General features: G+C 31.4%; 2 protein-coding genes and 1 long non-coding RNA gene across 3 annotated transcripts; all 3 read left to right on the forward strand.

The window, feature by feature from the left end:
- The first annotated feature begins 7,366 nt into the window (after positions 1–7,366).
- On the forward strand, positions 7,367–10,523 carry LOC139504024 (papilin-like). Its single transcript, XM_071294078.1, has 2 exons — positions 7,367–7,790; positions 9,595–10,523. Exons 1-2 carry the CDS (start codon positions 7,367–7,369, stop codon positions 10,521–10,523), a joined length of 1,353 nt encoding a protein of 450 aa, XP_071150179.1.
- A 64-nt stretch (positions 10,524–10,587) lies between these two features.
- LOC139503510 (uncharacterized) lies at positions 10,588–12,630 on the forward strand. The gene is made up of 3 exons (XR_011659119.1): positions 10,588–11,234; positions 11,678–12,052; positions 12,494–12,630. It is a non-coding gene; the product is annotated as an uncharacterized lncRNA (long non-coding RNA).
- A 1,036-nt stretch (positions 12,631–13,666) lies between these two features.
- On the forward strand, positions 13,667–16,262 carry LOC139504025 (uncharacterized). The gene is made up of 3 exons (XM_071294079.1): positions 13,667–13,681; positions 13,958–15,041; positions 15,520–16,262. Exons 1-3 carry the CDS (start codon positions 13,667–13,669, stop codon positions 16,260–16,262), a joined length of 1,842 nt encoding a protein of 613 aa, XP_071150180.1.
- The last annotated feature ends 877 nt before the right edge of the window (positions 16,263–17,139 follow it).

The following is a 17,139-nucleotide window of genomic DNA, read 5'->3' on the forward strand; positions in this document are numbered from 1 at the left end:
AGCATCCATTTGTAACTACATGTAAGAAAAATATCCAGGGGCGTAGCTAGAACGAAATGATGTGCAAGCAAATACTGCCGAGCGGAGCGATGCGAAAAAATTTTGGGACCCTTTTATGCAAATTTTTTTTTTTTTTCGGTTTTCGGTCATAGGACGGTTAAAAGAGGAGCTACATGTAGAAAGGACTTATAAACAATTTATGAATGAAAACTATTAATTAATCTTCTGAATAGAGTAAATAATGGTAAATTGAATACATAAACAACACATTTTTGTGATACCGAAATTACTCAAAATTGTCCAAAATCTGCTCTTCGGGTCTAGGCAGAAACGAACTTCTCTATTACTTTGTCAATATTAACACTGAATTCCCGATGAATATGCAGTAATTCCTAAGCGATGATAACCTGTCGTTGTTCATTGTTGATCGTACATTTGCAAGTTTCCAACAGACGTAGTACCTTGATATATCTCCACGGTAGCACTCGCGAGGTGTTATAAATCAGCGTACGTGTTCGCCATCGAGCGACCTCCCAATTGAATTCGTCAAAATTACATGCCAGGTCAGTTTCGTATGTCTCAGAGATTTCTTCGTTTGTTATATTTCCAACAACACAAGGAAGCAGATACGGCGCAAAGAAGCGATTTTCTAATAATACCAGACGCGACTCCACTCTCCAGTTTCATTATCATATGGTCTATGAACGCAAAATATAATGAGACTTTCCAATACTGTTTTGGCGTGTTTGCAGGGTGATTGGGTCTTGTTGCCTGTCGAACACATCGCCTTGGGATCTGATAAATTTAATGCCGATTGGAACATCTCATTCCAAACAGATAAACCGTACTCCGTAAAATGTGCTCCGAAACTACATGTACATGTCTTAGACTGAGTATAACAAATTCAAATCTTGTAAAAGATACAAGTTACTGTCCGATTTTGTCGATCTCCAATAAAACTTTTATTTTGAAACCAAATGCCGTTATTTAATAACATTTCATTAATAAAAAAAAAAGTGACAACATATGTGTTTCCTTTAATCATTTAATTTATATTTTTATTTTGCCATAATTTTTTTTTATGCCGAATCGATGTGCACGCAACTGCGTGTTAGCGTATATGCAGCTACGCGCCTGTCTTGTAAAAGATACAAGTTACTGTCCGATTTTGTCGATCTCCAATAAAACTTTTATTTTGAAACCAAATGCCGTTATTTAATAACATTTCATTAATAAAAAAAAAAGTGACAACATATGTGTTTCCTTTAATCATTTAATTTATATTTTTATTTTACCATATTTTTTTTTTATGCCAAATCGATGTGCACGCAACTGCGTGTTAGCGTATATGCAGCTACGCGCCTGATATCTATAATCTAGTTATGTGGCTGAAATTATTTCTAAAATGCAACTTCTTCAGATCAATGTCTTTTGTAAAATTTTACAAGCTCTACTCATAAATTTTTCATTTTTTTAAAATTTTTTCCCCCTATTATATCTTACAAAGAGCTGAGAAACAACAACAATTTCAACACATATGTTGAGGTACATGCTCATCTCTCTTTTTTATACGACCGCAAAATTTGAAAAAAATTTCGTCGTATATTGCTATCACGTTGGCGTCGTCGTCGTCGTCGTCGTCCGAATACTTTTAGTTTTCGCACTCTAACTTTAGTAAAAGTGAATGGAAATGTATGAAATTTTAACACAAGGTTTATGACCACAAAAGGAAGGTTGGTATTGATTTTGGGAGTTTTGGTCCCAACATTTTAGGAATTAGGGGCCAAAGAGGGCCCAAATAAGCATTTTCTTGGTTTTCGCACTATAACTTTAGTTTAAGTTAATAGAAATCTATGAAATTTTGACACAAGGTTTATGACCACAAAAGAACGGTTGGGATTGATTTTGGGAGTTTTGGTTTCAACAGTTTGGGAATTAGGGGCCAAAAAAGGGCCCAAATAAGCATTATTCTTGGTTTTCACACAATAACTTTAGTTTAAGTAAATAGAAATCAATGAAATTTAAACACAATGTTAATGACTACAAAAGGAAGGTTGGTATTGATTTTGGGAGTTTAGGTCCCAACAGTTTAGGAATTAGGGGCCAAAAAGGGACCCAAATAAGCATTTTTCTTGGTTTTCGCACCATAACGTTAGTATAAGTAGATAGAAATCTATGAAATTTAAACACAAGGTTTATGACCATAAAAGGAAGGTTGGTATTGATTTTGGGAGTTTTGGTCCCAACAGAATAAGGGGCCCAAAGGGTCCAAAATTAAACTTTGTTTGATTTCATCAAAATTGAATAATTGGGGTTCTTTGATATGCCGAATCTAACTGTCATGACTGTGTATGTAGATTCTTAACTTTTGGTCCCGTTTTCAAATTGGTCTACATTAAGGTCCAAAGGGTCCAAAATTAAACTTAGTTTGATTTTGACAAAAAATGAATCAGTTAGGTTCTTTGATATGCTGAATCCAAAAATGTACTTAGATTTTTGATTATGGGCCCAGTTTTCAAGTTGGTCCAAATCAGGATCTAAAATTATTATATTAAGTATTGTGCAATAGCAAGTCTTTTCAATTGCACAGTATTGCGCAATGGCAAGAAATATCTAATTGCACAATATTGTGAAATAGCAAATTTTTTTTTAATTAGAGTTATCTTTCTTTGTCCAGAATAGTAAGCAAGAAATATCTAATTGCAAAATATTATGCAATAGCAAGATTTTTTTTAATTGGAGTTATCTTTCTTTCTCCAGAATCAACTTAAATCTTTGTTATATACAATATACAATGTATATTCACTTTTTACTACCAACTGATAAATTAAAATAATCTTTACCATTCAGTGATAACAAGCAGTTTTTTTACATCTTAATATTTTATGATGTATTTAAATGAGTAGTTATTGTTGCAAACTCCATTAGAAATTTTAATTGAGATTAGTTTTGGAATAAGGGAAAGGGGGATGTGATTAAAAAAATTGGGTTCAATTTTTCTCATTTGAAATTTCATAAATAAAAAAGAAAATTTCTTCAAACATTTTTTTGAGAGGATTAATATTCAACAGCATAGTGAATTGCTCTAAGAGAAAACAAAAATTTTAAGTTCATTAGAACACATTCATTCTGTGTCAGAAACCTATGCTGTGTCAACTATTTAATCACAATCCAAATTTAGAGCTGAATCCAGCTTGAATGTTGTGTCCATACTTGCCCCAACCATTCAGGGTTCAACCTCTGCGGTCGTATAAAGCTATGCCCTGCGGAGCATCTGGTTTTTTATAATGTAGGTACCATTGTCTGATTACTTTGGTCTGATGAAACTATATTTCATATTTATATAATTATTTCAATTAAATTATAGGCCATATTAATTTAAAGGATAAAAATGAAGATGTGGTATGATTGCCAACTCTCCACAAAAGACCAAATGACACAGAAATTAACAACTAACAAAGAAACAAAACAAAATTGCTAAGATTTAACAAAAAATAAACAAGTCACAACAAACATTTTCAAATTCAATTTATAAAAGATGACATACATGTAGACTCCTTTAATTTGTAGAAAGCAGTATAATATCATATATAATATTATAAGTTGTTTTCATCTCTAACAAACTAACAAGGTGATCATTGGACATTTTTTTCTCATCTTAAATATAATACTGTCTTCTTTAAGATTTCATCAATTTCCCAGCTAGCTACTTTCTTCAATTTTATAAATTTATCTTCGTTAAGGTAAACAACATTTTGACCTGTGTTTCCCAGTATTTTGATTTAAAGAAATGATGAAACTTTCTCCAAAACCAAATAATTGTAACATTCAAGTAAACATAGACTATCAAATACATGTAAAATGTACTAGTAATCTTCTCTTGGTTAGACAATGTAGAAAGTTTTCTTTTTAACTTATTTTTTTGATTAAGTTATGTCATTAAACTATAGACTGTTCTAAACAAAAACAAAATTAAATGTTTTTTCTGATATCAAATTTAATTCCATGTACATACACTAGACAACATAAGGGAAATAACTCTATTCATAGCTAACTATTTCTACTACTGTGTTGCCTGTCCTTTGTTTACATATTTATTTATATTATATATTTATACGAATTTATTGGTATTTAAACTAGAACAATTAACTCACAAACTTTTTGTGACTTCATAGGGTTGTAAAAGTGTTGACAGTGCGCAAATTTTTTGAATTAAGGGTACAAAAATTTCAGCAAAAAATAAAACATTTGTTTTTTTATAACAAATCTTATTTATTACATTATGAGTTATTACTTTATGATATGATACAAATATTTACCAAAAAAATCGATTTGGTTTGTCCCCAGATGACTTTTAAAATGTTTATATCATTGAAAAAGCTCCAAATTATCTCCCTTTGGTGCAAACATGCTACTTTTTGGCATCAAATTTGAATTAACTTTTTTTGATCATCGGTGACCTATATCTTTTTATCATTGTTTTCAAATAAGCTAAACATTAACTAAATAATTGTAAAATTAAAGTGATTTCTGTAATTAAGTTCTTTTTTTTATCTCAATAGTACCTCTTTTTCTCCTATTTAGTTCAACAACAACAAAAGTAGTTTTACACAAATGTATGCTTCTTCCAAAGGCAGATTGTGAGCCTAAATGATCAGTGACCATTCTTTTTATTTTATTTTTCTATTAGGCATAAGATAAAGTTCATTTTTAGAAAAATTAGCTAAATCTTATATTAAATTAAAAAAAAAGATTTAGACCTGCGAGCCCCCTTAAGTGCTTTCACACTTTATACAAAATGAACTTTGGTCAACGCTTTTACACCCAATGAAGTTTCAAAAAGAAGCATTCCATTCTTGAATAAGGAACTAATTTCTTTTTAAATGCTCAATCGTCATGACCGTAATAAATTCAAAGATATTTTTTTGTTACAGATGGAAAGCTGACATCAAGCAGAAAATCGAACAACTATATAGACAAGATGGAACACTATTAAGTTAATAGTTACTAGACAGACAAGATGGAACACTATTAAGTTAATAGTTACTAGACAGACAAGATGGAACACTATTAAGTTAATAACATATATTAAAGTACGTAAGAATAGTAATGGTCCCAAAATTTAGTCATTTAAGGTGATTTCTGGATATTATAGCATAGATGCCAACCATTACGATTTTTCAGTAGTTTTTCCGATTTTGCGATAAAAACTATGCTATTACGGTCAAAGTCGAATAGTTACGGATTCCCAATCATCGACGTTCAATTTTGTAAAACGCGGATTTTTATCATTACTTGTCCGTCCTGGTCCAGTATTTAGGAAACGCCAATGTAATGCTTCTGGTTTCTCGGGGAGTTATCAACCTATTGTTGGGTAACTAACTGACTTCCGAAGAGGCAAACTTGCATTTTATTAAGTAGCTTTCCCCTTTCTCTACTTCTCCTTGACAAAACAAAAATGTTTGAGTCGAGAACATCTGAACAATTAATGAATGGAATACATACTACAGACAACATGTTAAATGACAAATTTTAGTGTACATCACTTTGCAACCACTCGTCAGTAATTTTTATTGGTAAATGCACGTTTATGAATGATTACTGAAAACTTTTCAAAAATACGGAAAATTTGATAGTTTGTTACTGATTGTGTCAAAAGGGGGTTGGCATCTATGTTATAGTCTTCAAAATAAGAAGATAGGGTATGATTGCTAATGAAAAAAATATCCCCTAAAGACAATGGAACCATCGTAATCATCAGCTCATTATACTGGAAAATAAATACCCACTTCATGTACAAAATATACTAAAGGCTCTTAAGCTTTGCTGGTTCCAATGTAGAATTATTCAGAGCATTTTAGGATATAATTCACTACTTAACCATGTTTACAAGATGAAAATAAAAAGTAGTATCATATGTTCTTTGGCACCGTACAAAAATACTATATTTACCGAACAAAGTCACATAAAGTATTGCAAATAAAAAAAGGGAACACATAAACTTAGAAAAATACATTTCATTGAAAAACCCCTCTGTAGAGAAATATAAAAAATCTCGAAGATTTAGTGGTGTCTTCTTAATCTATCATGTCTATCTTGGACTGGTTTATTTTTCTTCCTTGTCTGAACCCTCAACTCTCATTAGAAATAGGATACCTAAAACTTTATTCATCCAGTAGGTCAATAAAGCAAAAAAATTTATTACGTTCATAGTATAAGGGAGATAATTCCTATTGATGTAATAAAAATATGTACTAAATTTTATTGGGACAATATCAGCCAATCAAATTACGAAAAATTACTCCAGCATTCAGCCAATTTTTATTAGATATTTTTATTTATAGATGTGAAGAGACTTATGCACAAAGCTGAACAATGAGACAAAAATGAATTATATATGCAGAATTAGAAATAAAACAAAAAGCAAGGTAAGTTCAATTTGTGACACAGTTTGAACGTCAATAATAAAAAAGGGACATAATAATGTAACATATTAAAAAAGGTTTTTTTTATTTGACAAAATTGAACCTTTTTGGCTGCAAAAATCGAATTGTTATTTCACTATTTCACTTTCATTATTGATTGAACAAAAAAAATCAAACTTTAGATTTTTTATATATCTCGTAGCTAGTGCCCCTTTAAGCAATTGCATGCAACCGTACAGCATTCAACTATGAGAAAAATCCATATACTTATTGTCAGCTATAAAAGACTCCAACGTAATAAATCCAGTAGGTCTATAAAGCAAAAAAAAAAAATTACGTTCATAGTAAAAGGGAGATAATTCCTATTGATGTAATAAAAATATGTACTGAATTTAATTTGGACAATATCAGCCAATCAAATGCGAAAAATAACTCAAGCATTCAGCCAATTTTTATTTATAGATTTGAAGAGACTTATGCACAAAGCTGAACAACGAGACAAAAATGAATTATATAGGCAGAATTAGAAATTAAACAAAAAGCAAGGTAAGTTCAATTTGTGACACAGTTTGAACGTCAATAATAAAAAAGGGACATAATAATGTAACATATTAAAAAAGTTTTTTTTATTGATATTGAATTGATACTTGGATACACTAACTTGGGACAGACACAACAATGCAGCGGGTTAAAACATGCTTTTTGAGGTCTCAACCCTCCAATACCTCTAGACAATGTAAAAGAAACAAATACATAACAATATGCACAATAAAACTCATTGTAGAAAAAAAAAAGTACATGTATGTGTCATTGCTTGAGTTTAAAAGCTTTATAGGCTGTGGATGGATTCTTATGACTACTTTGTAAATTGCATAACTGTTTTAATTTCATGCAATACTTTTAATCTTTCCTTTTTATAGTTGATTTCTAATACCAAGAGGATGAATGTAGGTCTAGGTACACCTATCAAGCAGAGAGAATGTGATGGAGATTTTTGTTTAGTGTGTGGGAATTTTGCAAAGGAAGCCCGTAGAGAAGAAACCATCCGGAAGTTAAAAGGGAAAGATTACAGTTTAAAGGACTTATTGAAGAAATATGGTGGAATTAATGTTGAAAGTGGAACAGTATGTAGAAAACGCAGTAAAAAAGTTGACTCTCTTCACAAAAAGAATACTGATTTTTACAATGAATGCCAAAAAAATGTTGGAATGTCAAAACGAATGGCTTCCTCACCACATATAAATCCACCAAAGAGAATAAATATGTCAACACCAAAAACATCTACTCAATATGCCGCAGTTTTCAGTGACAGTGAAGAAGAAGAAGATGACATTTCCATCATTGGTTTACATTTATCAGATGAAGGTTATTAAGTTAAAATATATGTTTACTTAAACCTGGCAACAATGAGTTGGGTGGTGCCCAATGAAACCCTTGCAAAAATGCAGATAATACAGATTCTTTACTATAAAGTTTCTGGGGGACCAGGAACCATTGTAAATACATAAAAATGTAATTTTGTATACTTATGAATCAATAACTTTAAAAATTTAATAATTAGACACATAAGCTAACAAACATTATAAAAGAATTAAAATACCATTTATGGTAGCCACACTATTGTGCTGATTTTAACTTTTGTCCTTGTACATTGAACATATCCAAGGGATCATAATTTCGGAAAAACCATGGTGGCTGAAATAATTTTCACACTTTGATGTGTGGTTTCATGTGAATAAATGTAAGTTACATTTATTTTCACACTTTTAACTTTCAGCAGTGAAGTGCTATGTATATAAATTATTTTTAATTTGAGTTATTTCCCATTGCTCAGAATGGGACTAGAATTAATTTTTTTTTGATAGGTGGCCTAGATTGATGCTTATGTTATGATCTATTTTAATTTATGAGTTATCTAAGTTTGAACAGGAATGGTGTAATTAATAAGTATATGGTTAAATACATGTAGTATATCAATGAATGTATCCCTTCAAATGGTTTTAGTCAGAAGTTGTAAAAATATCATTATAACTATTTTTAAGTTATTTGTCTTTTTAATGTAGAAGTCCCAGTTGATCCTGTTTGAGTTTCAAGATTTCCAAATATCATTTTCATGCAGGAATTATGGTTTGCTGTCACTCTGACAGACTGTTGTTCTGAATCTTATATGGGAACAATGCAATTAAAGAGGTATATCACCAGAAAAACTCATACTTACAAAAATTAACCAAAGCAGACAACATTCAAACTTTCTAAAAAAAAAATTAAAAACAAACCTTTAATAATTGAAATGTATCTGAAGCTCTTTTCTGGATTTACCTTCATCAGAAACTCTTATAGTCAAAGCCAAAGTAGGGAAGAAAGATACCAAAGATACCAAAAGGGTCAGTCAAACTCATTTATTGATAGATAAACTGACAATACCATGTCCAAAAAAGAAATAGACATAATTTTTTATATAGAATAGACCACTGGTGTACCGTTTGAATGGTGTTACACTTGTAATTTTGGGGCCCATCATAGCTTGTTGTTCGGTGTGAACCAAGGCTCCGTGTTCAAGGCCATACCTTGACCTATTATTGTTTACTTTATAAATTGTTATTTGGATGGAGAATTGTCACATTGGCACTAATATCGCATCTTCCTATACCTAAATAACAGTTTACAGAACACAAAATAAAAAAACTAAAGACTAAGCAACACAAACTCAACCAAAAACAGTTGGTGGTATGAGGTGCTCCAGAAGGCAGCAGTTGTTTTGTTCAAGTTATTACAAATCGTGCAAATAGTCTAACTTGGTAAAGTCACATGCATGAAAAGAGAAGGGGTGGTAGTAACTACATAAGGAGCATATATATCTGATTCCATCTGTCAAACTGCTCATCCATAATGGTCAACCACCTCGTGACGGCCTCCCTCTAAATGAATTAACAAATTTCTTGGAACATAAGGTTGATATCAGATGTTGTTTAAGGGGGAGCACACTTGAATTAACTTATCTAAGAATATCAGTTAAAATCTGTTTGACAGTAAAAATGTGTTACACAGTAAAAATCTTATTTTCAAATTTGGTTCGATGAATCAATCTTTTCTATTCTGAAAATAGATTTTATTATTTGGAACAAATTTGTATACTTTTCTTTATTTTTTCATAACATTTTTATTATAGATACAGAAACAGACCAAGCACATGTATCAGGTATCCTATCTTTACAGTCTGCATCATCTTTATCAGGATCATCTTCACATCCATTTTCATTAGATTCATTGACTTCTTCTGCTACATCTGAATCTGCAACATCCTTTCAAACAGCTTCTATGACATCTTTGGCTTCATCTAATTCTGCAACATCAAACCAAACAGGTTCATGCTCAACATCTACTGATCACATATATTCCAAGAATAATGAGAAATCTTCAACCGTAAAATCTAAGGGTAAAGAAGATAAGCAAAGATCAACAATTCCTGCTGCCATAGATCACGATTATATTGTATCTAAGCCTTCCCCTGTTGTACAAAATATAATGGTAGATAAAATCATGGATTTTAAAAACAATATAGATATAAATTCAAAAACAGAAATGAAAGAAGCAGACACAGAAATTCTTATGTCCATCTTGAAAACAAAAAACAAAAGAGAAGTTATCAAACATCTCCTCACAACTGAGGGTTTTCAAGACAGCATCCTGTGCCTTTTGATGGAGGAAATAAATTTGATGTCCAATCGTCTAAGAAATAGGAAACTATTTTATGTTAGTGAGTTGATGAAAAAGAGACCAGAGGATTTGAAATTTTTTAAATGGAATGAAATTATTTGTGAGTTCATGGTAAAATTTCCAACAGTTTTCAGTTTGATATTGACAATGTTCTTAACGCCACAAGACATGGAGAACAAAGATAAAATAGAAGCTATTATACCAAGAATAGCAATGGTTTACAGCATGCTAATGCAGGGAAGAAACAAAGAGCTCAGCAGAATTCAGCGAATAACATCACTGTTTTTGTTTGACAACATATGTGATCAAAAGGTAAATAAATGTTTTATACTATTCATGTACAGAGAATTCATCCTTGATTCCTTTATAATGCAATGGTGATCAATCTGGTATTGTTTTTAAAGCAATTGCTTTTATGCCGTCGCGTATGGCCATCTCTGTGACCCAGATCAGAGACTCCGCCCAGATCAAGCCATAGTATTTTGTTTAACAGGCTCCTGGTCAGTCATTCTTTAACACCTATGTATGTTTTCTAATGCAATACATAGCTTGATACTTTAAAAAAAAGTTAGTGGATTTAAGAAGTTTCAGAATATGTTCTTGTAGATGTATTTTTGTATTTAAAGGGTCAACCGTTTGACTATCAAATAACATAGAAGTCCGAGTGAAAAAAAGTACATTTTTATAAATGCGATTCCGTTTTCCGCCGTTCGTAAGATGTTTCAACAAAATATGGATTCATTTCAGTTGTTGATTTAGTATTGAAAATTTAACTGAATTATCTCCTAATAAATACGGTTTTTAATGTTTAATTTGTGTTTCTTTAAGAGGTCAGGTGCTCTTGTTCATTCATAAAATTATCGTTCATTCATACATTTACCGTAAAATCAAAATCACTACACAGGTTAATGCGTAGTGTCAAATTATTACCTGTAATCTAAAAATAGACAAACTTTATTTGCGCAAATAATTTAGCGGAACGAAACCCTTGTTGAAAACACATAACAATAAGTTCGTTTTCCTTTTCTGTCAAAACTCCGTAATATTTATCGATCACCTTACTAATGAAATGGACCCGTCCAAACGTAGTAGGTCCAAGGACACAGTTATCGTCCTTTACGAATATAGTCCCTAGTGTAAACAGTGTATAACTTGCATGTCTTATTTGATACACTTTCCCAATTTATTTCTTGATATTAAATGCATGAAATATCAAGTAGGGGGATGTAATTACATATAAAAAAAAATTGGGTGCTGAATCTTTATGTTAAGAAGTAAATTGGTCCAGTTCTAAAAGGTCAAATTTTAGCACGTCTGAAGCTGTCAAACTGAATTTTACACCCCCTTAACACAGAATTGTCAATATTTTGAGTTAGAGCTGGTAGAAGTTTCTATAATTTTGATATTATTTGTCTCACTGGTAGTACACTACACTGTAAAAATCTTTTTGAGAAAGAGCAGGTGCGATTTTTTTAATTTGAATTTATTGTCTAAAAGAAATGCACTACGAAATAACTGTGTTCTCGGGCCAGTAGATGCCAAGTCGGTCCAGATGAAGAGATATTTACAATTTGGAATTTTCTAGTTTATTAATACATAGATTGAAAAAAGTACGTCTTTTTAAATATCATGATCAAAACTGGGTTTGCATAACAAATGTCAGATGAAACCATTATCCTCGTCTTTTCAGTGAACAAGTCTACTACGTTTGTTGTCAACACTCGACGGTCCACCGTGTTAGCAATTTTATTTCACATGTTTTCGAAATATTGAAGATCATTTTTCGCAATGTTTCCTGAAAATTGAAAAATATCAAAGCAACGTAGAGCTGTTTGTTCTTGTTCGTATAATAACATTGAGAATGGAAATGGGGAATTTGTCAAAGAGACAACAACCCGACCATAGAACAGGTTGGGAACAACCCACCAAATGGGGAACTGTTCCCCAAATGAGTAACAATCCCTCATTTGAGTAATCATTTTGTAGTGCTAAAAAACAAAATTTTCTTAACTGAGTCTTTTTCTTAAAATGGCACATATTCATGAAAAATGCAACAACTTTTCTAAAAGATGATTATCCTTATCTTTATTTACTGAGAAGATACAAGCCTATGAAAAATCAGAAAATTTGACTATTTTCTAGGCTTCTAACTTTTTTTAACCCACAATAAAAATATATTTCTTTGGGAGAAGTTGTTCCATTTTCTATAATTTTGTGCCATTTTACCTAAAAAGACCTATTTTAAGAAAATTTTGTTTTTAGCATTATGAAATGATTACTCAAATGAGGGATTGTTACTCATTTGGGGAATAGTTCCCCATTTGGCGGGTTGTCCCCAACCTGTAGAACAGCAGAATTAAGGTCACCAACAGGTCTTCAATGCAGCGAAAAATTCCCGCACCCGGAGGCGTCCTTCAGCTGGCCCCTGTACAATATATATACTAGTTCAGTGATAACGATTTAATGTCATGTTTGTCTGTGATGACCCCCCCCCCCCCTTTTCGGGATTGCATGAGAATTGTAGTTATCTTGACCCACATGCACTTGTTTCTATCCATAGGAAGGTCGACTATCAAAACTATTTATATGGATAATCGACCTTCCTATGGATAAAAACAAGTGCCTGTGCTCGTACCGCATCAGAAGGACACATGTCAACTGAACAATAATGTTTGGAACTTAGTTTTAAAAATGATGACAAAGTAACATTATGAAAATATTTTTATTAAGCTGAAATATACATTTATTCTTTACATGTTTATGTCTTGTAAGATATTTTATTTCTTTCCCGTTTTTTAACATTTGCGTCTGTAAAGTTGAAATGTTTTAACTTAATCATTTGTGTTAATGGTTAAATATAAATTAATAATGAAAATTGTTAAAATTAAATCAATAAAGGAAATTATTGCCAAGGAAGTTACAAACACTACCAGGGGATAATCCATGATGATTTCTTTTTGAGTTATATGTTTCAGCACATGTATATTTGACCCCAACTTTAGCCTGGTAAACGTGTTGTCTCCTTGTGAAATATAAAACATATTAAAAATGACTTTCTGCTAGTCTTTTATTTATATAAAGTTAAAACCTTCTTACTTTTAACTAGACAACACTCATGTCAGGTTTAATTCTTGTATATATGTGGATGAAAAATAAAAGTCCCCAAACATTAACATGGCAGCAATTGCTTTTACAGCCTTTAAGGCTTTGATTTCTAGGTGTTATACTGGAAATAGTTAAACAAGCAAGAAGGTGGAATATATATCTATGTGTTCAAATAAATTAAAAATTCATGATAGCTAATAAGAAAACTCTCCCTAAGAGACCAAAAGCCACAGAAATTAACAACTTTAGGTCAGGATACAGCCTTTAACAATGAGCAATTAATAACAATGTATAATGTCGACTCCAATTTTTTATAAATACTAAAAAAATAAAAGAAAATCATTAATGAAATGAAAAATCTAGCAATACAATACATCAAATACTTAAAGGGTACTTTGAACAACTGTGTGCAGTGCAGTATGGTACCATGTGAGGTATAACTGGAACCAGTAGACTTGTGGTATAATAATACTGTTCAGAAAAAAAATAAACTTTTTTTCATGAAAAGAAGATGGTTTTATTTAGGATAAATGTTACACTTCTGGTTTTAATGTGTTTTCTTTTCAAGTTAAGACAATTCAGAATACCTGTGAATACAATTAAACTTCAATACACAGAATACTAATTTGTTTACTCACTTAATTTTATTTTAAAAGAATTATTACTTTTAAAATATACTTCATATTAAGGAAGATTCATTTAACTTGCAGGTGTTTGATAGACTTCAGATGGTTGGTGTATGCCTAAGTTATGAAAGAAGCCTACAAATTGTAGAGATGATTGGAGGCCATTTCAATGATAAGGTAGTGCAGCTGGTAAAGGACAACACTCGTTTCCGAATTATTGGTGACAACATCAATTGGACTGTTGGTGTTCATGACCAACGAATTAACAACAAACAGAAAATGATGCATGCTTTTGGTTCAGCAGTGATAGTACAAAACCTGACCTTCACCAATCTAGACAGAGTTGTACCACAACAGCTTTATAGTCAAACACCAGTTCAAAACTTCATACCATCAGAGGATGATTACAACCTTATAACAACTGACTACATCATTCTAATGTCAAGGGTTGTTTTTGAACACATTCCATACTTCAAAACATTTTCAGATATTGTTCCAATTAACATCAACACACCATGTAGTCCTAATTTGAAAAAAAAGTCAGAAGTCATACCATTACCTGTTCTGTTCAAAAACGAGCAATACTATCAAGATGTCGTAGGGATACTTGACTTCTATGAGAAATGTTTAAAAGATGCGCATGATAAAGCAGGAAAACAACTCCATAATCAGACATATCAGATAGGAGGAGACCAGCTGACACGAGAGAGATTCTCAGGAGCAAAGTCACTCAGAGCACACCATCTTAATCCTAGTGACAAATTCAGCCACTTGAGTCCAATAACTTTTGAACTTTTCCACATGTTGATGTCCTACCTCAAAATGTCATTGAACCTCACATACAAACAAGAAAGTGGTCAGGATATTGGAACCTTAAAATCACTCCAAGATAGACTTTCCAGAAAAAATATTGGTGACAATGTGAATGATCACTATGAAGCAAATAAAGACTTTTTTATTTCTGTTACTGACATGTACATTGTGGAGTGTTTCTTGGAGTTTTTTGGTATGGAAGATAAATATTCAACGCCAACTAAACATGTGCCACCAACCTTTAACACAAATGATGAAATGAAGGAATGGTATTTCAGTACTGTGGAGATGATAGTCAAACAACATGTTTTCCTCCAAACTATAACCACAGGTGCAAAACAACAAATGCTGGAAGGTATATATATTTATATATATACGTGTGTGTGAGCATGAAACATTAAATGAACTGAGTTCACTAACCATCATTATAAAATACTAGGATAAAAGCAACTATTTGTCCAAATACACTTGATGTGTACATTACAATTCACCTTGGTCAAATTAAACATATATATACTGAATCCTTGATCAGACACACTGACACAAAAAGCAGGTTTAGACAGGCAGCAAGGGTTATATAAATTGGGCGTAAGATTTTAATTTTTACTATAGATGTTTCAATTAACACTGATCAAACTATAAACTAACTTTCAGCATGAATAAGTAAGAAAACAGATTTGTTTTTTTGATTAATGAATTATGACAGAATTCTAAACTTCAAAATCTGTTCTCATTGTGATTATATACATGATTGGATAGTAATTTTTTTTTCAAATTTGATTGTGATATTGATTTAAAAAATATATCTAATTTTGAAAACTAATTCTTTACAGTTGATGGTCAAGTATTCCGGTTAGTTTTGGCGAATGGGAAAACCATCACACTAATGAAGAAAACAATATCAAAGTCAAAGAAAGGTGATCAGATTAGTAATTATGGAAATCAAATACTCCAACTAGGATTGTTATTTAAAGACTTGATAGATATGATACATATGCCAGAAAGAGTAAGAGGGATACGTTTGTTGAAACTTGCAATGATGTATTTTAAAATCTATAATAATCTATCTAAGTATGCCTTAGAAATACTCAGACTCCTGGTACATCAGTTATGTACTTTTAATTTGTCTGAGAAAGGCTCCAATGAGGAGTTCTACGCCATGTTTGTGAATACAGGAGGAAAATTTGAAACACATATACCTGCTGATCGAAGAATGGAGTACCTTGTCAAAGAAGTGAAACAACATGTTAAGCATATGTACTCCAACAAAACAGAAGAGAATATTTCAAACCGTACCAGGGCAATATCTGGAATTCGTGAAATTTCAGTGAATTTTGACCAACAGTCAGGGGTAATTATACGCTCAAAAAAACATTCCGACAAATCATCTAAGGAAGATGAACTGGCTATTTTATCAGATTTACGAGATATTAGACCATTTCATTGTCAACCTGGTAGGAAACATTCATGTTTTGGAGAAATGTCATCATCTGTTGTTCAAAACCTTGATGTGGACCATTATCACAATTGGATCAATACCAGAAAAGTTAAATTTGCTTTGGAAAATGGGAACTAAACATTGACATTATTAATAGTCTGTAATTTGCCAGGTCCAATTTGTTTTTTTGTAACTTGTTTTCTTTGGATTGATCTGAAGATTGAAGATATTTCATCAGATTTTTGTAGATTGTTGTTATGATGTATTTGATAATTACACGATTTTCCCTGGTTGGATGAAGGGTTTGACACCTTCAAACTAGTTAAACCCAACCATAGTCTGTTGTTGTTGGTTGATCTAATATTTGTTTTTTTTAATTTTTTTTATATGAGCACTTAGTTTTCTAAAAAAAATATCTCACTTTTTTCAAGTGGGACCTTTTATAGCTGACTATAGGTTTATCTCATTGATAAAGGCTATACTTATTTGATTGCCTATGATTGCTTACATTTAATTCTTTTGAACTTTGGTCATGAGAGTTGTCTCATTGGCAATCTTACCACATCTCCATATTTTTATGACAGTTCTTCTTAATTAAAACTACTATATAGCTTTTATCCAATCAATCATTTTTTCTTCAAATATATTCCATCTTTGGTTTGTATTGATATTTGATATGTAAAGGTCATAAAGTTTTTTTTTTAAACCTGGTTGATGGTAAACGTAAAATCAAAAGAACTAACATACAATATGCATATAGCTTTTTATATACTACAAATATTTTCAACTTTTTAACTAGTTACTTGAAACATTTTTTACCTATTATAAAGAAAATGCACGATTACTTACACTGTTTTCTTTAGTTTAAAAATCTACATTTACCATATACAATGTAGAGAATATTGGACATTTTCTTTGCTGTTTCATATGATAGACCAGCAATAATTACTCTAGTTTGGAAATAAAATATTCACCTTTTTTTTTTAGATATTAGCAAAGGCAAAAATGATTATTC

The sequence above is a fragment of the Mytilus edulis genome, chromosome 14 (assembly GCF_963676685.1).
Source record: "Mytilus edulis chromosome 14, xbMytEdul2.2, whole genome shotgun sequence".
NCBI classification, from domain to species: Eukaryota; Metazoa; Mollusca; class Bivalvia; order Mytilida; family Mytilidae; genus Mytilus; species Mytilus edulis.

What these genes read in the sequence shown, in the direction of transcription:
- LOC139504024 (XM_071294078.1), top strand. Translation starts at nt 7,367, where the DNA reads ATGAATGTAGGTCTAGGTACACCTATCAAGCAGAGAGAATGTGATGGA. An exon ending in TTTACATTTATCAGATGAAG is followed by an intron (nt 7,791 to 9,594) that starts GTTATTAAGTTA and finishes TTTTTATTATAG; the next exon opens with ATACAGAAACAGACCAAGCA.
- LOC139504025 (XM_071294079.1), top strand. An exon ending in AAAACAACAAATGCTGGAAG is followed by an intron (nt 15,042 to 15,519) that starts GTATATATATTT and finishes AATTCTTTACAG; the next exon opens with TTGATGGTCAAGTATTCCGG.